This window comes from Acanthisitta chloris, unplaced genomic scaffold (assembly GCF_000695815.1).
Source record: "Acanthisitta chloris isolate BGI_N310 unplaced genomic scaffold, ASM69581v1 scaffold7036, whole genome shotgun sequence".
Classification (NCBI taxonomy): domain Eukaryota; kingdom Metazoa; phylum Chordata; class Aves; order Passeriformes; family Acanthisittidae; genus Acanthisitta; species Acanthisitta chloris.
Window position 1 is genome coordinate 116,444 of NW_008677684.1, and position 26,496 is coordinate 142,939.

The 26,496-nt window shown below is 35.7% G+C and overlaps 1 protein-coding gene across 1 annotated transcript in view; it reads left to right on the top strand.

The window, feature by feature from the left end:
- Positions 1-14,575, top strand: part of MALRD1 (MAM and LDL receptor class A domain containing 1) — a gene marked incomplete at its 3' end in the record, with an annotated part of 76,459 nt that extends 61,884 nt beyond the window's left edge. Inside the window, exons 22-26 of the mRNA XM_009076609.1 lie at positions 5,097-5,253; positions 8,725-8,835; positions 9,698-9,911; positions 11,995-12,242; positions 14,281-14,575. Of these exons, the coding sequence (XP_009074857.1) occupies positions 5,097-5,253; positions 8,725-8,835; positions 9,698-9,911; positions 11,995-12,242; positions 14,281-14,575 (1,025 nt within the window). The remainder of the gene's footprint in view (positions 1-5,096; positions 5,254-8,724; positions 8,836-9,697; positions 9,912-11,994; positions 12,243-14,280) is intronic.
- Between the last annotated feature and the right edge of the window lie 11,921 nt (positions 14,576-26,496).

Consider the following 26,496-nt stretch of genomic DNA (forward strand, 5'->3'; position numbering starts at 1 on the left):
AAGTGCTTGAAGACGAAGGTCTCTTTCACTTCTGAAATTTTTTAGCAGCTTTTTGCGATTTCTGCAGGCAGGTACAGTGTTGAGAGAAGTGCTAGGGTTTGGTTTTTTCCCTTTTTACAGAAGGCTTGCTCTTCACATATATTTCTATAATTTTTGCTTTCCCTATTAAACTGTCTTTATCTCAAACAATGAGTTTTCTAGCTTTTATCCTTGTGATTTTCTTCCCCATCCCACTGATGGGGGGTGAGTGAGTAGCTGCTGAGTTTCCTGGCTGCTGCCTGGGGTTAAACCACGACATATTTCTAAATTGCTTCTACCCACCTTTCAGCAGTTTCCCACCTTAAAGTCAAATTTCAAGTAAACAGTGCTATAGGCACAATATGTACATGGCTTCCTCATCTTACAGTTAGCATATTGAAGTACATTGTACTTTAGATGGACACATAACAATTAGACCTTCCCTGTATCTTTGCCTGTTTCCTTTGGAGTACTGTAATAATGAAATTTGAATGTTATTTATAGCTATTGCAACTTTTATTGCCAAGGATAGAAAATTTTTCTTTTATGCCTATTCAAATTTTTACCAGGACTTTCTTGTCATCTGATTTCTGACACTATAAACAAGAATTAATAGGACTCAACATAAAATGAAGCTAGCCTGATGGAAAGGTCAAAGTATCAGTTTACAACCATCTTGTGTCAAATATATAAGGCATTAAAATACCAATGCTGTATTCTTATGACACTATACAAGGGGAAAAAAAAGCAAAACAGTAAGCATTTTCTCATGTATATGTTTGTTAGGAATTAAAAGGGGAGAATTTAACTCCTCCTCAGCTAAAACTTTTTCTCAGAAATCTTTTGATGAAATGTTTTTAAACTAGGAAATCCAAGCTAATCTAAAAGGAAAATTCATCTGCAAATGTCTAAACTTTGTCAAAACGTCTGTCAGCTGGTTAGTTATGGTCTTGGAGGAAAGAAGATAAAGAAGAGAGTGACCTCCCACAATCCCACTACCCTGCTAGAGAATGCTGGGGATGTGGTAAATGCAAACTGAAGCCACTGCTTTGTCTGATTCAAACCATCACCTTGAGCTTTGATGACCCACATTTTCCTGATGTCTTGTGTCCCACAGTCTTTCCCCTTTGGTCAGCAGAGTGCTGCCTTTCAATGTCATCTAGTTCCCTCCTGGGTTTTCTGGATGACTCTTTTGAGTCTTTTCCCTGTGCAGAAACTGATCTGGACTAAGAGCAGGTCACTAACCTGGCAGATCCTGGACAGATGGTGCTGGAGAGCTGAAGAATGCTCTCCATGTGTAATGGGTCCAAAATGACTATGGGGGTCTGATTTGCTAGATAGATACTGCACAGTGTTTATGGACAGACATATTCAGAAAAAATGGAAATGCATATGGAGGCTGCTTCTTCTTGAATTTCAAAATTTAGAATACTGTGTTAATCATTGGGTTACTTATCACTCCAAAGAAAATGAATTTTCCCACTCTGGATTATGTTGTTTCTTTGCTTACTATTCTCATTATTGCTGAGATTTGGAAAGAAATCAGAACTTTTTAATGAACTGGAGTTGTTTGTTCTCTAATAATGTTTAGTTTTCACTCCAAAATAAAAATAATAAGTATAGAGTATTATTTAAGTGCTTAATCAGGCATTCTCAAATAATTTGTAGAAGATACTTAGATGAATTAACACTAAAAAATGAGAGACATTCAAAACTTAATTAATTAAAAGCTTGAACTTTCTGTACAGGAAAATTCAGCTGATTAATTTTTGATGCACTTTCAGACATAGCAATAATAGTGAATTACTACTGTGAAATGTGTAATTCACAGCATGAGATATGACTCAATAATACTACCAGAATTAGGGTGAGCCTAATTTTTTTATAGGTCTTCAACTTTTCTTAGCACACCTAATCTTTCCCTCACAACTAATTCACTTTTAATATATTCATTTCACTGTGTTCTTTTGAATCCTTTGAAGGGGGGAATACAGTGAAGATTCTTTTGTGAATGCCCATTCTTTGCTACTCTACATTCTAAAAGATATTAGAAATATTAAGCTATTAACAAAGACAAGTATGGAAATATAGGTCAGTTGCTTATGCTGAAAATTTTATATCCATTAAAATGTTGTGAATTTCCCTCTGAAATTAATTAAGATGCTTGCACTGGCACAGGAATGTCTCTATATAGGGAATGCTTGCAGTGCAGAGGTAAAATTAATTATTTTCAAAGGGTAAATATCAAGATTTTACGGGCACTTATTGTAGTTGCCAACTAAGAGGTTTTCCATGGGATAATTTTCCAAATGACCCCGTGCTCTTGCAGCTACTGGCAGGGGAGCCTGCCTGTATTCTGCTGAATTTCAGCCATTGCATAAGATCTCATTGAAAGCCAGATTTATTCATTCTTATACATATTAAACCATATCTGCTTTTACACTTGTTACCATCAACTTCTTGAGGTATCATTAAAAAAAAAAAAAAGAAGAAAGCATGGGAGTACCTTTATGGAATGGGAAAGAAAGGAATTTAAGGAAGGGTCAGATGATTAAATCACACAGTGAAAAAACTGTTATCTTCACTGAAGACCACTTAAAGAACAAAGATGGGAGGTGAAGGCAAGAACATCTGAGCAGACTAATATTGATTATGTTTATGGAAGGTTTTGGAATACCTTGTCACTGTATATTTCTTCCTATTTTAAAATACAAGTAGGCCAAATGATTGCATGTACATTAACTAGCTCCGTTCAAAGATGTATCCATAGAAGATGTGGGTCCTCTAGCATGAGAACTCTATGCAAACAGGATGATTTATTACTTTCTTCAAACTCTTTCCTCTATAGAATGTGCATCTCTGTAAATTCCATGCAGGTTGCTGTACCAGACACCTTAAAGAATTCAAGACAGAGAAATTACCTTGTTCTATGAGCAAACATGATGCAAGTTAAAGTCACTAGAAGAAAGTTTTCCTTTTAAACAACACAGATAAGTCACACGTGTATGAGTCTTGTATTCCTAAGTGTAAAAATTTCCATGATAGTAGTGAAAATCAGCAAGGATGCTCTATCCATGCCTTTGTGATCTTTCCATTTCCCATGACTTTCCTGCACATCCTTAATATTCTCGTGGTCACACATTGCCACCATCTTTAATGGCTAGCACTCCACGAAGTGTTTCATAAAGGGAACTTTCATCTGGTTGGCTAGTTTTACATAGAGCATTACAGCAAGCACTGAAACAAGGGCAAAAAAAATTGCAATCATATCTGCCTTCTTAGAATGCACTATGGAACAAGGAGCATCTAGGCAGAGATGATGTTTTGGTCTGCCTTCAGGACAAAGGCAGATCTGACAGAACACACCAAATAAAAGATGGATGACTGAACTTCATCCTAGTACTGATTGTACCCTACTACTGTTTCAAACTAATCTCACTGAGAGGCCTGGACATAATACTGAATACTCTGGGAAGTGTGAGGGCTGTAAGGGCTTTGCTGTTCAGGGCTTTTTATCATTCTGCTTCTTATAGTCCTCTTGAATGCTATTGTAAATAAGGTGCTGACACTCTTGGGCCACTGAAGGCACAAGTTCTCAGTAGCAGAGTAAATTCTGAAATTTTAAATGTTTTTGCAAGCCTTACAAGCACAGGATATTCTATTACCTCCAGGCAAGTCTCTGGTAGAATACTTAGCACCAAGGTAAAAAGGAAACCTAAAATGGCTACATTGAAATAACAGATTTCTTCAGCAGAAAGGAAGGAAATAAAGTTCCAAGTCCATATGTGCTTGAAAGATCTGTAACTATGAGTTTTCACATTTTTCAGTTATTACTTATAGTACATGCATTTAATTAGGAGAAACTGATTTAATATTTAGGCTACTGTCTCAAGGATGATGCAAATGCATGCAGTAACTGTAAAGACATTTGAATTGACAGGATACAGTGATAAAGCTTCAACAACAAATCTCCTATCTGACTCAATGAAAAGAAAAAATAGTACTGTTGACCCTAATTTTCCCAGATCATTATTCTTCCCCCTAGAATCCTTCCTGGACTGGCTTTGACCCTGTTCAGCTTATCAGCAGTGATTTCACCTGTAACATGTTTGACCTACACCAAATGAAGGTCTGCCTCACATTTTAAAATGCCTTTTTAGTTGTGGGTTTTTTGACCTTTCCTGGTGTGATGCCAGAGGAGGCAGAAGCAGTACTCTGTGTAACAAGCAACAAACCAGCATCTGATTTGTGAGAAATTTTGAAGGGCTGTTTCTGAACCTGTGCTATCAAATTCCTGACTCTTCCCATTAGGTAGGACTGTCAGTCTGTGAAGAGCCTGACACCACGACATCTCTGGGCACACTGTTTCTCTCAGCAGTGTTTCCTGGGCATGGTCACTGCCTTTTCACAGCTGTAATGGTGCGAGTTTGTGGAGTGGTTTCTCAGAGCTTGGCCAATCAGGAAAACTGAAAAATAAGGAAAACCTAATACCAGCACCTATTTAAAAATGTAGGCCCCATCATCAGGTTTGTGAGCCCTTGTTGGAAATGTTCTTCTGAGAAGCACTGAGCATGGAACACCTTCCCTGGAGAGAACAGAATCCTAACTTTGATTGGAAAGCAAGACTTTTAGGAGCCAAATCTTAGATACCCGTAACACTAAAAATTCACTCCTGGTCTCTCTGTAGGCTCAGATTCTTATCCTTACTTCAAAGTCAGCCTCATCTTTCCCAGCAGCTTGGAAGACAAAATTTCACCCAATATCTTGGATTCTTGACTTCAAGCCAGAAGCAAACTCTCTGATTTCCCTGAAGAAAGAGGGTGGGAGGGAAAGCCAGAACCTCTTTAGCCCCCATCTATATGATCCTAAGGGTAAAGGTTGACTTCAGCCCTTCTTTTTGTCAGTCTCTGATATAAAAATACTAGCGACCGTCACATGGATTTTTTGGGATTCTGGCCACACACTAAAATGCATCCAGACCCCCAGACAGCAGATGCTATCTAAGCAAATCCTGCAATTGTAACTTCATTGTGATCTAATGTTCTATGTTAATAAAGGTAGCATTTTTCTCTGGGCAGGTGTACTGAAGATGGCTGGTATCTGTTTGCAGACAGCTCAAATGGAGAATTTGGTCACACAGCTGACGTTGCTACACCAGTCGTCTCCCTTACGGGGCCCAGATGCAAAATCATATTCTGGAACCACATGAATGGTTCAACAATAGGATCTCTGGAGGTATGGAGATGCTCTTTGGTTTGGCTTGGGTTTTGTTTGGGTTTTTACTGCATGAAATTGCTGTGAGGAAATTTATTTCTCTTTTAGTTTCATTAAAACCTAGGCTGTTAATAAATGAAAACAAACAATTACTAGTGCTCTACTGCTCTCAATATATTGTGATCTGAAGGACACATTAGCTCAAGTAGTCTGGGGAAAATATAATGTCTTACAACAACCCAAAACTCTGACCTTTAGTGATATACTATGGTTGGAACTTCCATACAAGATAAAGCCTTGTATTGTGCAATACCCTTTGACACTGAAAAGCAACAGTAGATATTTGGACATTGAGGCATAGAGCTGAATGTGGGAGCATGAAAAAATGTTTGTAGAAGCAGCTTATTCCTTGGAAAGTTGAACTTACAACTTTCAGAGATGAATTGTATTTATGTAAGTGACATTGAACTATTTCTATGACGTGTAAGTAACAAATCTGCTTACCCATCCTCTTTTCTTCACTCCAGTTAAAATAAAAACACTCCTTCAAAGGAAATTTAACTTTTTAGCAGTTTGTAGATCAAATGAGTCACTGAAAAGGGAATGAATAAAACAACAACATGGTTCTAAACAATTATTTTTTTTGCCATACAACTGCATGCTTAAAATGGGATTTCCCGTGAATGTTACAAAATACCTACAGCAACAGGAATGGATCAAAAAAATACTCAGGATAAGTTACCCAGTCACCTGTGCGTTCAGTATCAAATCAGGTGTGGGCAGTGCATGTGCATTTAAATGTACGAATAAATTCTCACTAGCTCCATTACTCAGAATAACAAATGATAATAAAGAGCTGGCAGAATTCAACTGTTTTGAAAATGAAATTAATATATCTGTTGACATTAGAAAAAAAATCTGAGATGCAGTGCCCTTCAGTCCATGCATGTGACTTGCTAGGTATTCAGAGGAAGCATGTTCTGTGTTTTCTTGAATTTTTTTTATAAACAATGTTTTAAAATATTATTGAATTTCTCCCACTTAGGTAAAGATCTAGCTAGGCTGCTTGGCAAGAAGTCAAATTTTAATTCATTGGAATTAGAGGAAAATCAGAGGATAAAGATGATTTGTTCTCAGTTTTATGCCTTGGAACAGATCAATTTGCTTTGAGACTTCTCTGCATACTCTAGAGTCTAGGGTTACTTTACAGTGTAGGAACCCATGTGAGTTGGAATCAGGTCCACAGAGTGTTGTGTTGTGTTGAAATTAACAGCAAGTTCTATTGAGCCATACCTGATATTACCACTGCAAAAAGAAAATGTGTATAGATTTTTTTCTCAGTTTCAACACAAGGGAGTACAATTTCCCTCTGTTCTTTAACTGATCTTCCCCACACCCAGCTTCATTGATTTTAAGATGTATCAAAGGAAAAGCACAAAACCTTTGCACACTGTAACAATTTTCTGATTTCAATTGCTTGATTAATCAATAATGGATACAGAAAAAACTCAGAATATAAAATTATTTAGGTGGTTTTTCATTATTTATGTTATAAATGGTCTGAGTATTATAGGAATGTAAATCTTCTCTGTGCTTAAAAATCACTAAAGACCTTTTGTCCATATCTTCCCCTAATACTGCTACATTTTTATTTAATCCACAAGTTTGAAGTTTTGCATGTTAGTCTGCATCCATGACATCAGATGACATATAGGACTGCTGAAGAACTTCCTGCATTTTGAATATGTGACTATCTTCCTATGTTTCTATGACTTTTTTAAACATTGATTTGCTGTCACTTTGTTGTGCAACCTTGGTTTGATTATTTGTTGGAACCTTTTTTATCTAGTTTCTGTGCTTTGGCTTAGCATGGGTAACTCTACCTAGCTTTTTTGCAATGTGGTTGAAATGCATAGAGCTTCAATGTGCATTAGAGTACAGGGAAGTCGTGGACTTTAATAGCACATAAATTTATGGCCATGTTTGACTCTAAAATTTTAACCTCTAGCATGATATGAAGGAATTGGATATATAAAATTTTAACCTTTAGCATGATATGAAGGAATTGGATATATAACTGGGTCAGTTACAGTCTATGTAAAAGCATGTGTGGATGTGTCTATATAGTCACACACATACCTATCTTCATATAAATATATAGTTTGTATACGAGAGTAAAAAATGAGATTTTCTTATTCAGTACTCTTTATTCTCACCAATAGTACCTGTAATCCATTTCTCTCTCCAATTTATTTTTTTTCCCTTAAAATTCATGCCTCCTATGGGCACTACTTCTTGTCTATAAAGTCAAGTGTCACTTTGTTTTCCTATTCAATTTAATATATTATCTGTTCCTTTTGTCCCCCGTAATGAAAGCTCTTTAGTGTGATGATCTGCTGTTTGCTTGGCAGAACTTACCTGTTATGCAACATCATATACACTCATGGGACTGCATAAATTTAAAACAAAAGTGGTTTTTTTCATTAAAATGAAAAATGCCTGGGCTGCTCTAAGAAGATTACACAGAGTAGCAGTAAAGCCTTGAAAGCAGAAGTAGTTCAGGCAGCTGGTGGATGGATGCTTAGCTCTGTGAGTACTGGCTGGAGACATAGCTTGACACACTTCATCAAACACCCATCTTGTTATTGTCAGCTTGGTGGAATTTGGATGCCCAAGAGCTTGGAGCAGAGTGTATCTAGGACTTTCTGCTCATGTTGAAAAGTGTCCTATTTCCCAAATTCAATGATTATTTACCGTGGTAAGGGTGTTTACAAGTCTTTCATTGCCCAAACAGATGAAATTTGGCCTTTATAAGAAAAGAACAGGTTTTTATTTGTAGAAGAAAAATGTTTCATAAGAATCAGGACAAGAAAATCTATCCCAGAAGAGTTGTTTAATGCATGCATGAACTAATATATTTTTCAGTAACTCTTGTTAGTGCTGTTTCAGTGTTCTGCAACTGAATCAGAGCCCACTAATGAGCAACTTTTATTCACTGCTAGCCACTCTGGAAAAATTAATGAGATAAGTTAGTCCAGTTAAGGCTCTGGACTGAGTACATTTAGGAGGAGATCAGAAAATCTGAGAGCATTAATTACTCAGTATTTTCTTAGTATTCTTAGTCATTTACACTGGCATATCCTTTTGCATCAGGTAGGACATTCGAAAAAGGTTCTTCACTGAGGGACTGGTCAGGAACTGGAACATGTTCACCAGGGAAGTGGGCACAGCACCAAGCCTGTCAATGCAAGGAACATCTGGACAACACTCTTAGTCATAAGATTTAGTTTTAGGTAGTCCTGCAAGGAGTAGAGATTTGGAGTTGATGGTCCCTTGTACTTCCTCCTATTCTATGATTCTGTGATATTTAATGGTGGTATAGAGAGATGAGATGTACAAGATACTTTTGTACTCTTGTATACAATTCAGGAACCCTAAAGTGAGGTGGTAATGGAAATATTTTTTTGTGACCTGGAATTATTTCCTCTTTAGGTACTCTGTAAAAGCAATAACAGGACTTCTAAACTGTGGACTCAAAGTGGCAGCCAAGGTCCCCAGTGGAACAGAGCAGAAGTGTTCTTAGGAATTCGTTCAAATTTTCAGGTGTGTATTCCCATATTATGTGTTTCCTAGAAAGTTGACTTTAGTACTTCTATACTATGCATTCTTGACCTCCTCATTTCCCTTTTTGTCCCATACATGCACCTCTCTTCCCAAATAGCAAAAGTAATCTTTTTTTTGGCTGTCTGATTGGTTATCTGAGCTGGAGTAAAGTTCATGGAGATTTCTCCCTCCCCTTTATTCTCAGATTGATAGCCATTTTTAAGATTGAGAATCCTTCTCTCCTTGAATCCAACTCAGGTTAAACTATTCTATTTCTTTCTCCTAGTGTGTAGTAAGTAAAAACATCTGGGTTTTGAAAAAAGAATCTTGAGCATGATGTTTGCTTTCAAATAGGAGCAGATTCCCAAGGCACTTTGAGATCTTGCCATGCTTAGATGTATTCATGTGAAGCAAAGAACAGACAGTCAGGAACATGTTTTTAAAAGTGTTGCATTCCCTAGTATTTCTGTCTTGGACTTTTAATGAAGCTTTAGCACTCTTTCTACATTCATAGGAATAAATTGTGAATGACAGCCTCTTTCAGACTTACTCTGTGGAATCCTTGCTATTAATTCAGGACTTGCAAAGTCTGGTATCTGTGTTGCACAATTTATTTCCTTTTTGTACGTGTGTGTGTGAGTGCTTGGTTAATGTCAGAAGAAGGTCCTTCAATAACTATAGTCACAGATGTGTACAAGCTGCAGTACAGGTTTTCACAGGACAGTGCTTTGACAGCAAGATCTGACCACTTCATGTTCCAAGATTTTCAAGGACTATCCATTCTGCTCTGTTCATGTTGAGTGTATGAGCTTTTATATACCTTATCAGTGGCTAACTGAAATAGCTCTGTAATTTTTATTAGGTTATCTTCAGGGCAAAACGTGGTGTCAGTTACATGGGAGATGTGGCACTGGATGATATTACCTTTGAAGACTGTTCCCCTTTGCTCATCTCAGGCAGACCTTGCACATCAGAGGAATTCACGTGTGCCAACAAGTACTGCATCCCAAAGAATAATCTGTGTGATTTTGTAAATGACTGTGCAGATAACTCAGATGAAAGCCCCACTATTTGCAGTAAGTATGGAAGTTTTTTCCTAACATAATTATCATAAATAACTGTGCCTGCTGTGAATTTTTATTGCTTAAATACTTTAGACAGCTCATCAGCTAAGAAAGCAAACAGGAAGGTAATAATTTAATTCTATTCCTTGGCTTTTAAGGATTTAAAATTACTATTATTTAATTTAAAATCACTCAATAAAAAGTGCAAAGAGCTGTTAATGAATTTCTAAAAGTAACTCAGAGAGCAGCTGTCTTTAAAGCTGAGCACAATTTTCCTGCTTTCCATATGAAAAGAATATATTAAAGCTGAAAAAAATACTTCAAGCGTAATACCTAAAGTAACTCAGAGAGCAGCTGTATTTAAAGCTGAGCAAAATTTTCCTGATTTCCATATGAAAAGAATATATTAAAACTGAAAAAAATACTTCAAGCGTAATACCCTTGGGAGATGAGGGACCTACCTCCTTAGATATTTCAAGGATTGTCAGGTCTCTTAGCAAACCATTTTAATCTGAATGCTGTACAATTTAGGGTTTACAAGAGATTCTGAGAAACAGCATATGTAGTATCTGATTCAAAGAATGATGTTTCATACCAAATGGGCTCTCCTGGATCACAATACATGGTATTTCTTTCTACTACAATTGCAGGAAACACTCACACAATCAAATCTGTGTTGTTTGGTACTGTATGAACAGCTGCCTCATTTTTATGGAGATAGGAATACAGTTTATCAAATTCTCAGGGAATACAATTCCACCAAGATGAAGCTAAGGTGCATGGCAAAAGGGCTGAGCTTTGCAAAGTGTTTTCACACAATTAAACTACTCAGTGATTTCCAGGCCAGGAATAGCACATTGCTAACCTATGTGGGGACCAGTTAAAGACTTCTGCAACTAAAAATGAGAAGTGTATCAAGTTGGAATTACTCTGTTGAAAGAGATTTGCATATTTTGGCTTTTATTTCTTGAAATATTTAAAAACTGTTTACTTGTGACTTTTTTGAGTTTTCTGGATTGTCTGAATTTCCCAAGAAGCACCATCAGCCAAATAAAAACTGAAACATTATAGGCAAAACAGTTCAAATAGGCTGATGGAATTTAGCTTTTCAACCCACTAAAATAAGGATTTTATGCTGATTCCCCACTGGAAGAGATTAAAAAAACAGTTCCGTAAAGAAAATACTTTACTATAAAGTGGTTTTGAAAAATTACATTTATTTTTAAGTAAAGAAAAAGAAAGGTAAAATATTCCAAAAAACAGGGTTGTCCTAACTACATTTTAACTGTAAGCTTTACAAAGAAGTATCATGGAGCTTTAAAAGCACAGGGGTCATTATTGGGCTGAAACTTCTAAATCAACATGGGTTTTGTCTCAGATAAAATAACAATCCCATTACATAGTGTCTAATTGTGCTGTAAAACACTTGGTGATCAATTATGACTTTTTTGTTAGTTCTGATGGTGCTTTATTCTATAGCTTGGGTCAGGAATTAGACGATTTGACTTTCCTTTTTTACCTTTTATTTTATATTCCTTTTTTCACCCCCAGTTTTGATAGAGGTATGCTGCTCTAAATTTCCATGATATCCTGGAGAATTTGGAGTTTCTTTTATCGGTGCTCTCTCTGCCTTCTTTATTTAATTAATTAGAAATACATCATATAGCACTTGCTGAAAATATGCCCTAAATATAAAGCATTTGTTATTGCTCTCACTTGACCTTAACTTATTCCTCTAAAAAAATGCTAGTTTTCTGCAGATGTCTTGAATATATGGAGGGCACTAATTGACCTCAAATAGTCAGACCCTAAAAAGCTATTCAGCTTGACCAAAAATAGGTTGCAAAGTCTGGTTACCAAGGGCTTGGTTGACTATAATAATGAAAGCACAGAGACATCTCATATATATACAGGTAGGTCTTTCCTATTATTAATTTTATAGAACATTAAAAATGCTCTTTTTAGTAAGATACATGAATATTATTTTTTTACAGTAAAGCATTTTTTTATGAGTTTGAGTACTAGGTTGTAGAATATGTACCTAATTAACTTCTTGACCAAAAAATCTCTTTTCATATATGCCAATGTCTTTCAGGTACATCTATTGGGTATTGCAATTTTGAGTTTGATCTTTGTGGATGGAAACAAGATGAAAATGATGATTTTGACTGGAACCTCAGAACTAGCAGCACTACAAAACTGGGCATTGGACCAGCTACTGATCATACACTGCAAGAGCCATCTGGTCATTATATTTTTATCAAGAGTTCATTTCTTCAGCTGCCAGGACAGAAAGCTAGGATTTCTAGCCCTGTCCTAAGCAGAAGGAATAAAAACTGCAAGGTATGTGAAAGTGCAGCATTAGCAGAAATGAAGAATTTGATTTCTAGGTTGCACCAAGACAGTACTCCTAAAATGAATAAAGTGATCACTGAAATTTTTCTTGAGAAACAAAACCAACTTGTTTTAGAGATGTCAGGACTCATTTCCTCAAAAACATAAGAAAACATGTGTCTTGATGCAGGAGAAGGATGATTTCTGTAAGTAAATAAGTACTCAGGGAGATTCATATGAAGTTGACAGTGAATGCAGTGTCTGATTTACAATGTTTTATGCAACATCAATCTGAAGTAGTGAACAACTATTTAATGGTTTGTGATTTTATGGAGAAAATGTGTATAAGTACAGTAACAATTGGTTTTCAAAGAGTGCAACTACAAATGGAAAGATGTGACAGAAGACTTTGCCACCAGTTTTGCTCTAGAGAATGGAGAAATTTAATCCTTGATTTTCCAAAACTCTACAGCACATTGTAGTGACTTCGGCTTGATCATTTCTTAACGAAATTGTATGTTGACCCCAATATACAAAATTATTCAGTGCAATTGAGATAAGTGTATTACAAGTAAATGTGAAGTATAGAAAGAAATGTTGGGAGTCAGAGGAGGGAGGGATGAAGTATTAAGTCAATTTTCCTAAAAGAAAGGCAGATATGCAAAATACAAACCAGTAGTTTTGAAAAAATCTGTAGTCAGTCAGGAGAGGTGTGGTGGGGAACTCTGTGAAAATATCTGCTCAGAATTTAATGACAAAATCAAACAAAATTCAGCAGCAATAAAAGGAAACAGACATTAAATCTAAAAAATGCAAAAACATTATGTGGTTTAAAGATATATATTTAATAGAACAGCCTCATTTAAAGAAGGATTGAAGAGAAATAGAGCTGTCACCTGACAGGAAAGTGTCAGGTGAATATAAATATTTCCAAGCTAGAATACTGACCTGTAAGTTTGACTACAATGTACAGGAGACATTCTGAAAGTAAGCCCAATAAAACTTTCAAAAGAATTGCAACATGAAGCCCTCAGTGGTTTTACTAATCAATAATCAGAGAAAATAAATTAAATAGAAACTCAATTTTTTATAGTATATTTATGCAATGCAATAGACTGCAGAAGCCTATAAAATCTATAGCACCAGGTAACACAAAGAGACATGAATTAATATTTACATGGATACCATAATATTTACTATTATGTTTTTATAGCTATAATAAATAAGTTAGAGTTTTCATACTTTAGGGCTTTTGCCATGGATTATACTGGAAATAAATCTGAGCTATAGAAATGTTTTCATGTATTATAGCATGAATCATCTTTTTTTGGGATCCTACATAATTTTTGAATATATTCTGATCTTTGCCAGAAACAACATAATGAACTAGGTTAAGTATATACAAGTATTCCTTTCTTGCTTTTGAACTGGAAATAACTCAGAGTGCAGTTAATGGTAACAAATTTTCACAGCGATTTTTTATGTTCTGTATGTAGTTGATTTTTTGTACTTCACAATTTGTTTTCCCCATTTTACTAAAAACAAATAAATCACTGTTTTCTAATCCAAGGACTTCTAATGTCTTATTATAGCTATTTTTTGCATTTATCCATGTTGACATTTTGCTCCTGTAATAGATTAGAGAAGATTATTTTCTAATTATGCACTCTAAAATCTAGCTCAAGCACATTTATAACCAGAAAATTGTTCAGTAAACTTGTTTCCTGTACTGTAAATGGCACTACATCATTCCTCTGTTTCCTTATTATGTATTTTAATTCTTTTAGATTTACTGCAAGTTTTATTCAAAGATCAGCTGTCGAGTATTTTAATGCCGACTTCAAAGTTTGGCTTATGGAATAGTTCAAAAATTGCCACCAATAAGACTTTTTTTGATGCATTGTAGAAAAATTGTTTTCCAAACAGTAAAATTAAGGTATATTCTGAATGCTACTAGTAATGCTCAGTTGAAGAATTAGGGTAAATACAATAGCAGAATGTCTGAAGTCATCTATAACATACTTGAGGTTATTTTCTTCGCTTACAGATACTTTTCTATTACTATATGTATGGAGCTCACGTCGGGTCGTTGATTGTCTACCAGAGGACTACATTGAAACATGAAAAAATTCTCCTTAATCTTACTGGGAACCAGGGAAATTTCTGGCAGCACAAGGCACTGAGCCTGTCTGGAGATGGAAATGATTTTCAAGTTGTCTTTGAAGGGATAGCTGGAAAAGGTCCCAAAGATGGCATAGCACTTGATGACCTCACATTTTCCAGGGAGTGCTTACCATCCCAGGAGTTTTTACCATCAGAACCCACAAAACTACCTCCAACAGGTATGTTCCTGCTATGGACAATCTATGTAAATCTGGAAAGAAGGAATAGCAGCATTGCTGTCACTCTTTGTTTCTCCTTCCAAAGAGAAACAGAATACATAGCTTGCTAAAGACATGTAGAAACTAAAATGCTATTAGGCAGCCCATGAAATTCTAATAAAATTATTTTATGAAATAATTATTTGCATAGTGAGTCAACACTTGTGAATCTGCAAAGCTTCTTGTCCTTCCATCTATACTTAGACAATATCCTGCTTAATTCAGTAGGATTCATTTTATCAATAATTGTAAAATATAGTTATTGTGAAATGACTGAGTGGGACAGAGCCAATGTTTCCAATAAGGGCAGCAGGCTTTAATTCTTTTTAGCTGGCCAGAATTGCTAGTGATACTATTTAGGCACCAGATCCATCTTCCTGTGTGGCATGGTGCCAGCACTGGTGCAATTATCTGCACCATCCTCACTTATCACACAAGGGAAATAAGACTCAGCAAACATTTACCAGAAATCCCATTTACCAGATCCCAATAATGCCAAGGCAAAAGCTACTCATGAAAGCACTGATGTTGTTTGTTACTAATATTTGCTTGGACACAAATGATGAAGGAGAAACTCTTTTTGACAGAGCAGGACAAATCTTTCCCCTCCTTTCGCATTTATCACAGAGCTACTGAAATGTAAAGCCCTGAAGTGGAATTTAGGATATGTATTTTGTTCCTGGGCCTACTACAAATTTCCTGCATGGCTGCGGAAAGTAATTTCATCTCACTTCTCTGTCTTTCTGATCAATAAAACAAAGTTAATATTTCCCAATGTCAAGGACTACCAGGAGAATGGATCATTAATTTATGTGAGCTACTTTGCTTTGTTACTACTGCTAATGAGTAGCCTTCCCCTTTAGGATATCATTAAGCACTGCTCAGGCATTCAGAAATAACACTGATGAGACTACATCAAACCCAAGAAATTACACTGAACTTTAGGCACAAGAGAAGCAGGAAAAATGCAGGCAAAATTTTCCAGACATCACTCTGATAAGGTGCCAGTTACAGTACATAGTGTTGGCTTCCTGTGTCTGCCAAACCAGTCATGGAAATTTATTGCAAATGAGATTGGTATTACAAAGTTCAGCTTTACATGAATGTTACCCCAAGAGGAACACTAGCCAAGATTTCTAGTGCTTTATTTTTGTTGTAATCCAACTCTATCCTCTTAATGGTAGATGCAAGTCCCTGTGGCAATGTTAGAAGCTTTAAAAGCTTTGGTTTTGATAGCAAAGGATGTTCCAAAACACTTTTATGATGTATATAATGAAAAAGCTACTAAAATCTCAGGAAAGAGCCACCAGAGACTGATTTCTTCGTGTAGCTCATCTAAGATGCATCTTGTGGACTTTGTAGATTCACAACGCTTGGAGGAAATGGTTTAAATTCATCCTTATAGTGAAACTTCTTTTCTATATCAAAAAATTTCACTTATCTGGGATAAGAGTTTACATGAGCCATTGAAGCTCTCACAGCTGCCATTTAGCAGTGATATCTGTTTGGATGATTGCTTGAAAATTGAGCTTATAAACCAGGGTATGAAATCTACTTCTGCCTAAAGAAATATCTGAACAGGGGCAAAATGCATGCTGGATGTTGTGAAAAGTGCTCTGAGATGCAACTATTTTACCTAGAACCAGCTAGAATAACTGTCTAACTGAAAGTGAAACACTTATATTCATTGCTGAAATTTTTTTTAAACTGAGAATGAAGAAGAACATGAATAAGAGATTTGTCCTTTTTTTTCTTGCACTAGGGGGTATATCTGCTAAGAAAGTTGAAATGTTTCCTAAGAGAGATTTGTAGTTTTTGAGATCTATTCTAATACCATTTCTTTTTAATGTCTTTTAAAAAAAATATCTTTGTAATGCACACAACAAGGGAAGTTCTTCTCAGTCTTATTGAGCAATATCACTGTGCAAGGCAAGTATACTAAGGGGGTCTGTGATTTTAATTTCTGCCTGTAGAGTGCTATGCCATAGATGTAGTGTAATGACTAAATGGAATAGAGTTATAAAAGTTCCCATCTTAGACAGAGACATTCACTTTTCAGAAGAATTGTTCCCTGAGTCTACATAAACTCTTTGAAGTTCTACATATTAGCAAAAATATGTTCTAAGGTAGTTGTTTCTTTTGGAAAAGCATGCAATAATATTTAAAGACTGAGCACTGGACAGCAAGAAAATATATTTTTAAAGTTAGAATTGTCATTTTCTATAAACTGACAGGATGCTGTAGACTATCCTTGTGATGCTGCTTAAAAACAATGGTGTTGAAGTGGAAGGTCACTGAGAGCCACTTAAACAACAGACATAATTTTAGGCTAGCCCCTATCAACTTTTCACCGTATGAATATCAGTTTTTGCTCATGTCCTGCTATGGTACTATGTGCAGGAAAAGACAGTTTTGTCCTAACAATGCTATTTATGCCTGTTGCTGTGTCTCTGCAGTGTGGTAAAATTCTTGAGTTAGATTCTGCACAGCAAAGAGCTGCCTATACCACATCAGATGGAACAGGCACTGGCCACACTGAGCCTTGAAAATTTGCAGCTGTTTCTGTATTGGGCTCGTGTATGCCAATGTTTGGGGGATTAGGGATGAGAGAGGGTGTACAGAGGTGGCACACGTGAGAAGCTGCCAGGAGGTTTTCCCTGTGTCTGACAGAGTCAATGCCAACCAGTTACAGGATGAACATGCTGCTGGTCAGGGCCCAGCCCATCAGGGATGGTGACAGACCCCTGGCTTAAGAGATTTAAGGAGAGTTGTTGCACAACAGCAATTGCAGCCAGAGAGAGGAGTTAGAATATGTGAGAGGAATAGCTTTGCTGACAGCAGGGTGAGGTAAGAAGGAGCAGGAGGAGCAGAGATTCCCCTGCAGCCCGTGGTGGATACCATAGTGAGGTAGGCTGTGCTCCTGCAGCCCACGGAGGGTAATGATGGAACAGTTATCCACAAATTATCCCTGAGTCATATTTGATAGTCGTGTACAAAAGAGACATCATGGTTTTAGCAGCAACATCCTCTCTTTTCATCCCTTCCCTCCTGAAGTGTTACTGAGTCTAGAAATTGCAGATTCCTCCATCAGTTTGTGCTCCTGTCTCTGTACCATTTGCCTGGGAATACAACAGCTACCAAGGGCTGCCTGATCAGATTAGCAGGCTACAATAAAGAAAAGTTATTCCCAGAGACTAGAGAACTGGTGTCTGCTGACTTGTGTTTTGTAGAGAAGGCAGATATTTTCAGCAAATTGAAACGATTCACTTAAGTGCTCCATGCGTCTTTCAGAAAATGGGAATGCTCACAGAGCACTGTGTCAAGGTCCATTTCACTTGATATGTCTCTATGTCTGTCAACGAGATGCTGATCAAAAATGATACTTCCTTCTGAAGTTCCTAACATTTCCTTTTTAGGAGACCTTGTGAACCCAATGTGGGTTTGCATATGTAGTAAACCTTAATGTATTTGCCTTCTGTATAGAGTCTAGTTTCCCTAGGAACAAGTCCATAAGTATTGCCCCCTCCTCATTTTTGGCAGCAAGCTGTATAAGTGGGCTGCTTGCTGAGAAAGCAACTGTTTTCACCCTGTCTCCTTCTACTGAAAATGGTGAACAGCCAAACCCACCCACACCACATTGTTCTCTATGCAATCATCCTTAAGCAACATTATACACCAAAGGAGTTCCAACTTAATTCTTATGTGGAAACTGCTCCATATATTTTCCTTTCTCTGACTTTAAAAAAAAATTTGCTATAATCTTTTGGGATTATAAAATCAGGTCTGTATAGAGGATTTAGGAAATGAGTGAACAGTGGAAGATACCGTAACAAAATTACTATTTTTCTCTTTTCTCTCTTTCCTGATATATCCTAAAGCCTTATATGTTTTCCCTTTTTTGAACATTGAGCTTCTGTGTCCCTGGAGCTATTTCAGTACTCTGCCTTGTCACTTTTTAGGAGTGGTACTGATAGAATTCCATCATCTGCCTGTGAAGACAGATTGTGTTATTCTGTGTAATTCAATTAACATTGCATTTCATTGCCAGTCAGTCAGGATGCAATTCATTTGCTGAACTGTGGCTGTTTATCTCCATTGGAGTTTTATGAAATAACTGGCACACCTGTTGGGATTAAAGGGAAGCACAATGCCCTGTGATGGCAGCTGATGGCAGGAAGTTGCCCAGTTTGTAACTAGCACTGCATACATTCACCTTAAGCAACTTTATTTTCACAAAATACTTATCCCATTTTTCAGAGTTATTCCGAGCTTATATCACCCCAAACAACTTCATATCACAGGCAAAGTATCTTAACTCATTACTTGTGCACTTCCCTTGCCTTCTATAAGTAAGCATTATATAAGTAAGAATAGAGTCTTGCTATGTTTTTCTGTTCTTTGCTTGGGTTTTTGTTTGTTTTGGATGGTGGTTTTTTAATTCTATGCTGGTTTTTTGAATCATTTTGGCACAAATGTCTATTTCACACAGAATCTTAAAATTTGTAGAATTCAATCAGCAACATAATTAAGTCATAGAACAATCGGGAAATCAGATTTGCCAAAAATATTTTCATTTGAAATATTGCTCAAAACTTTTAAGTGTACACTAAAGGCTGAAGGATATTGCTTATATCAGTCTTTTGCAGTTATAATTAGATCTATAAAAATTTACAGACACATAAATAGAAACACCCTTGGCAGTTATTGTAACTAATATATAATTACAAGAACAATCACATTTTATGCTTCGGTGCATAATGTGATCTTCTGCTGAAAAGAGGAAAAAATATTTCTTTATGCACAACTAATTGAATAACAAAGCATTTATAGGTTCCTTTGAAACAGCCAGATTGACCATTGACTGAGAGAACAGGACGTGAAACAAAGACAGCAGAATGTCCAAAGCATTTGAAAACCAGTTCTGGGAAAAAACCCAAACAAACCAACGAACAAAAAACCAATACCAAAACCAAACAGCCAGAAAAATAAACAAAAAATAACCTCCCAAAACAAGAATAGCAAAAAAAAACCCAAACAAAGACAAGCCTATAAAGAGGACTCATCATTTCTTTTGGAAGATAGACTGTATCTATAAAGTTGCCTTAATTGCATACAGCAGATGGTGAAAATTTTTTTTGCTTAATTAGTACCTAATCAGAAACAGACTTTCAGATGTACCTAGAATGCAAGTGACAATTTTCATTTTCACCTATATAATAATAAGAAAAGTTTAAGGCTGTATTCTGGACTTTTAAAACTAAGAAACTGATATGTTTATATTTTTCTCTCTCCTTTCTGCTACAGGATATAATTGCTCCATACTTTTCAGGAAAAATGGTGAAAATACTTTAGAATATGTAGATTGGTTTAGTAGCTACTAGTTTTGAATATAAAGTAGTCATGCACACAGGTGACTTGAATTAAACTTCTACATATATTGTCCAGCTGTTATGAAGAAAATTATACTTTTATTGACAGGGAAGGAAAAAAAATTATAGTCTGTTATGTTTTCTGATTCTGTGAAGCTTTCTCCAGTTAAATACCAAGTCTGCATAATTAAAATCACTGTACTTTATCAGTTTAACTGGTAATCTTGCCCTCGCACCACATTTTCATTTTACAGTTTCTTCTTTGTTTGTTGGTAGCTAGTACTCTGATCTATCTCCTTTTATTTTGTGTTATAGCCTTACCAGACTGTATGGTGGTTTGAAAACAATGTGCCATTTTGATAACTTACAAAAATAAAAAATAATCCCATTTATTTGTAGTGGTCTCATTGACAAAATGATGGCAAAAATTTTTGATAGTTTGTTATTTAAAAGCTACATTGGAGTTAAAAATATTTTCTTCCATCATTCTGTGGGGATTTAGTGTACATTTCTATCCATAACCAACAGCAATATTTGGACATAAATAAAGTGCAGATAATTTACAGACATTCCCCATACTTTATTATAGTTTTATATCAAAGAAACAAAATGTTTCCCCTAGGTGTTCTCAAACCTAATACCTTGAATATGAATTAAAACTCACAAATTTTTAGATCAGCAGCTGGAGAAGAGCCTGGATTGGGTCCATAACTGATTATGACTCTAGAAATTGGACAGCAGAATGTGATTCGTGTCATCTCAGAACATGATTAATATTACCTAAGGTCCTTGGAGGGTAGGGCACTGCCAGCATTTGTTTTTTAAGTTTTGCAAAACAGTTTTACATCATCAAAACTTTCCTTAGTTCTTGGATCTCCACAGATTTCTTTCTGCAAAAGGTGTCCCAGAGCAGACATCTGAATCCATCTGAGGTCAGGAAAAATGAATTTTCAGTGCTGGCAGTTTGAAGTGAGTCTCTGGGCAGCAGGTGAGGGCAGGTCTTTACATCATGTTACATTCCTAACATGAGCTGGTAATTCCTTTAGGCAGTGAGTAGCTGGGGTATGGCAACAGGTTTTGTAACCCAAGGCAAACTTGAGAAAGATAAAGAGGAATTCCTGACACTATATTCAAAGCAGAGAACCTGTTAACGAACCTGCTGGTTTATATTCTCCCTGCTGGGAGAAGTAAGAAGGCTTTTACCAGATCAGAGTTTTCTCAGGACCAGTAGTGGTACTGACATTACCAGCTCAGACCTTTCCTTATGCATTACACATTTCCCATGCAGACCCTGAGTCTCTTGGGTGAACTGAGAACATGAAATGTCTAACTCTGCTTTGCCTTCCAAGAACTGGCTAACAAATTACTCTTACTTAAGTGTAATGATCACTTTTTTTTGTTCTCACACATCTAAAAGTAGAGAAATAATACTGCAGTGCTGGGAATTCTTAGAAATATCAAGTGTTTTTACTACTAAGTTAAACCTTGCGACAGCAAAAATGATCTGAAAAAAAGTTGTATTTCACAGTGTCTAGTTCTATTCTGCCTTTATTACAGTATATCTTTCCTGGGCATTTGAATTGTCTAGACATCCTGGAGCAAAATTTCCCTGTGTGGTTAGGACTAAAGTCATGATTGCACATTTTTATTCTCCCTCTCTAACCATAGGAAACAAGCTCTAACTTGATCTTTTTTTTTTTTTTCAGCACATACTTATCAATAGCCACTTTGGACTGTATTTTGCTTTTGTATTTATAGTGTTTACATTTTCAATATGGTGTGCATTAGACAAATAAATATATTATTTTGCTTAAGAACTCGTAAATTTTATTTGAAAGTTCAGTTTATATTTCGTGGTTTATATCACGAAATATTTGAGGCAATTCACTGTACAGCTTTATTTTCATTCTCTGATTTATTTTGTTCTCAAACTTTTCAACAGAATATACCTCCCAAGTAGAATGATATCATAGCTTTCACAAGATACCTTACTATCCCAAGATGTGTCTGTATGCTGGTTAGTGTTAGGATAAACAAAGTTAATAAATAAGTGGCATGAAGACAATAAACTGTCAAAATTTATAAAGCATTCCTGACCATAGAAGAACCACAACTGGTTTGTGCTTAAAAGTCAGATTACCTCATGTGACTCACACAAGAAGATGAGATTAAAGAAACAGAAGCTCAAAAAAACTGCTTTTTTTGAGCACTGCAAACTTCCAGCTACGTGGAATACAAGCAAAGGTTATGTCACCAATAATCACAGCAGTTGTCCTCAAGAAAAAGAACTATGGGTGACTGTTGAGTGAGGCTGCATGGTCTTCACCAAGCAGAGAGGAAAAAAATAGCAAATTTTCTTCTCCAGCTAGAATGGAAAGGGAATATGTCAGTGCAGCAGTGAAAACAAAGTTTATTTTCTCCACCTTTCTTTTTAGTAAACAGTTCTTTGTTTGAGTGTTTAATATTAGGTTCTCCTTAATATTTCTGTGCTGCATTATTATTTGTCTGAGTGAAAAATAAATTTACCATAAATCAAACTTTATGGGCATATGAATTTTTAGGCAAAGTAAATTCAGATTTTACCAGACTTATCCAAGACTTGAAATATTTCGAGTGAGTTCAGCTCCAAGACTCAAGTCACAGCAGTTTTCCATGTCTGTCCCTTTCTTTGTATTGGAGACATAAACCACCTGATTAGCTCTGGACTAATAATAATGTTAACATGTGTTGTATCTTGTTTCAGTTTTCTGGCAGAGAACAAACCCATCTTGATACTATTGCAATAGGAGGAGTGTCAATGAATCCAGGCCTAGTTCCCTTCTCATTCACCATGGGGACTTCCCACCTGAAGAGATTAGCTAAAAATTAGCAGTTTCTTCCAAAAACCCCTTTTGCAAATGAAATCAAGCTGTTGTTTTTTTTAAACTTTCAGTTGTTCAAAATCATAATCAATACGTCAAGGGACATGAAAGGCTTACGAAATCAAATGTTTGCACTCAATCCTAGAAAAAAAAAAGGCTGATAATGTGTAATACTTTTAAAATGGTTTTTTTTTCCCAACACTTGAACCTCTGAAAGTCTTTAAAAATTCCTGTAATTTCTAAAGCTATGCTTTTGAAATGAGATGCATTTTTCACATTCCTGCACTGACAAGTCATTATTACTATGCATCATCAGCAGTGATGAAAGCACTTACTCTGTGTCCTTGGCTTAGACTGGTGAGATATTAGAGGAAAGATGTTCTTGTTAAATTATTTTTTTAAGGACATAGATTTCAGTCATACAGTAATGTCAACTCAGAGCAAGAATGATAATGGAGTAATTGTAGCAGGGAAAAACTCAGAGATCTAAATTATCCAGAGAGCTCCTATCCCTGGGATGTCACACTTAGCCTGCTGATTAATTACTCTGGCCTCTGTACCAGACTGTGGTTCTACAGGAGCTCTAGCTTTGATTTAGAAGTAGGTATGCTTCGAGCTGTGTGAGTGTTGACAAAACCTTCTGAAAATATTTTGAAGCAGATTTAGCTTTCCACACCTACTTATGGGTTATTCAGTTAATTGTAAACTACCCCATTTGTCTGATTTTGTTTAGGTTTGGAAAACATAGATGTTGATAGTACTAAATGTAATAAGTTTAAAATGCACAAGTTTAACAGTTTTTGAATATCCTTATTACCAATCTGTTTCCTGTTGTTCCAAAATATGAATATGGCTTTAAAACAATGTTGATATAAAATAAGAACTGATAAAGAAACAAGTTTAAATTATCAGAATTAACTGTTAAATGCTCATAATTAGAGTAATAACTAGTGTAATCCCATATGCAATCATAGAATCATAGAATTTGTCAAGGTTAAAAAAGACCTCTAAGACCATCGAGTCCAACAGTTACAATCATTTTTTTGCAGTTTTCTAGAAGTTCTGATCTAATTTATCTTTATCATTCCAGTTATCATACTTAACAAATTTATAATAAGCAAAGATATTTAACAGCCTTCTTTGAGGAGATTGGAATCTAATGGAGAAATACAGGCATGGAAAAACAGTTCATCTGTTATAAATTCTCATAATTATATAAGCAAAATAAGGCTTACAATTACACTTTGATTTTTAAAATCAAAATGCACTACTATTAATGTGGAATTTAACCTCTTGTACAACACTTACCAGGTTTTCATCTCAAGTTTTCCTTGATTTATCAAGTAATTTAAACTAAAGTGTGTCCCTTGGGAAGGAAATCAGTCTCTATTTAAGGCCCTTAACTGAGAGTATTTATCACAGTCTTTGGTTATCTGTTCAATAGTTAATTACTCAATCATTTCATTCTAATTTGCATTTCACTAAGGTTTTCCAGCATGTAATGCTGGGGGTTTTCCCTACTAGATTAGAGTTTTCTGCTACCTTTGTCTACTTTAAGGTAATTACAGGAGGTGATCAAGTCGTTTCTTAATCTTGTCTCTGATTAATTGCATTAACTGAGCTCTACTTGGTCACTCAATGTAAGTGTGTAATCAGACACTTCCTTTAGGAAGCTAATATGGCCCAAGGTGTTCTCATCAATATTGAGTGTAAATGAAAGGATTACACACTCAGATATGAGTCCAAAGATCTCGTGAAACTTATAATGGATTTTAATGATAAAATAATGCATGGAATTGGAAAAGCCCCAAAAACCAATACCTATTGCTTTCATTAAAGGAAAGATGAAGGATTGTCATCCTGAAAAGAAAGGGAAACTAAATATTGAGGAGGAAACAAACAGCTGATAAAGCATTTGGATGATTGAAAAAAATAAGTGTCTGATGTTTCTGAACAGAGATATAGCAAGATCACCTGAAGACCTTAAGAACTTTTAAGTGGTACCAGAAAAAATGAAGTTCTTCTCAAATGTCTTCATCTGCTAAGCTGAAAGTAAAGAATAAATAAAAGGGTGTTTGTGTATCATCTTGTCATACATGTGAAAGAAAAGAATAAATAAAAAGGTGTTTGTGTATCATCTTGTCATACATTAATGAAGTCTTTTTATTTTAAGGCATTTAAAATTTTATCTTAATTTATTTTCAGAGAGGAGCTAAACATACAATAAAGCTAATAATATGATATAGAGTGATATAAAATATTAGCTGCCTCATAGAAAAGTCCTGTTGTGACACAGGCTATGGTTTCAAAGATTAAAGGAAAATTTTTTCAGCTCTGGATTTGCTTTTTTGAGAACACAACTAGTCTTGTCAGAGTTAGACAATTACGTGAAGAACACACATAGATGCTGTTTCTTGATAGGAATATATTTGCTGCAATTTATTGCTGTTCTGCCTCAATACTGCAAGCTATATGCCATGTTATCTTTATTCCTATTTAAAATTTCTTGGGGCAGAAGATAAACCATTTCAGTTCTGCTACTAAGTTTATTTTCTCTCTTGATGTTTGCAGGTACATTTTCTTCAAAATACATTTAAGAGAAACACCTTTATAAAATAAGGAGATTAATCCTTGTCTTAACTGCATATTTTAAAATATGTTACACCTGTTTTTTTTTGCTCAGGGTGCATAACACATGGGGATTATTGACTGGTGCAGCTACTTTCTGTTGTATAAATCCTCAATTCAAAGATTATTGGTCTGAAAGGCACTAAGAGCCCCTTTGAGTCCACTGCAGCCTAGTGTTGGTGCAGTAACCACACAGGACAAACAGTCTACCTGATAATAATCTTCAACAAACACTGCTCGGTTGAAAAATTTACTGAACCTTGTTAAGGAGAAATTCATCACACTTAAATCTTTCTCTTACACCCACAAGCCTCAATATAGCAGAGTGTTTGAATAGTTAGGACTGAGAAAAAGCAGGGAGGGAAAAAAAGAGCTCTAAAAAAACCCTTTTCATATAGGTTTGGAGTTGGGGTTTTTTGGTGGGTTGTTTTTTTTTTTGGTTTTTTTTTGGTTTTTTTTGTTTTGTTTTGTTTTTTTTTGGTCTTTTTTTGTTTTGTAGGGGTTTTTTCCCCCCCAGTTATAGAGCCTTAGAAATGTCATTTAGAGAGAAGCCATACTATGGAAGCACATCCAGAAACAAGTCACGTTCCAGACTCAGTGTAATATCATTCATTACACATGCTTGAAAAGATTCATTCATGCCAGGATTCAAGATGGATTTTTTTGTTTTCCCTCAGGAAACAAAGACTTCCACTTTTCAACTTTGCCCTTTTTTTTTTTCACCTGAAATGAGAAGAAATGCTACAAAAGAGCCTCAAAATGCAATAGTTATTGCAATTATTGATCATGGAACTGCAAGGAAAAGTATTTCAAGGCAGGAACTGCATCCTGAAATTTAAATTCCTAGTTTTCTGACAACACAAATGTGTTGCTAAATTCTTACTCCAGTCACATAAAAGGATTATAACTAGCTCCTAAAAATAGATGTCATTTAAACTAGGCATCAATTTTGTAATAAGTCTCTGTCACCATTTGGGAAGCAAACAGAAGATTGAAATTCTGAAGCAAATTGATAGAAGTTTCT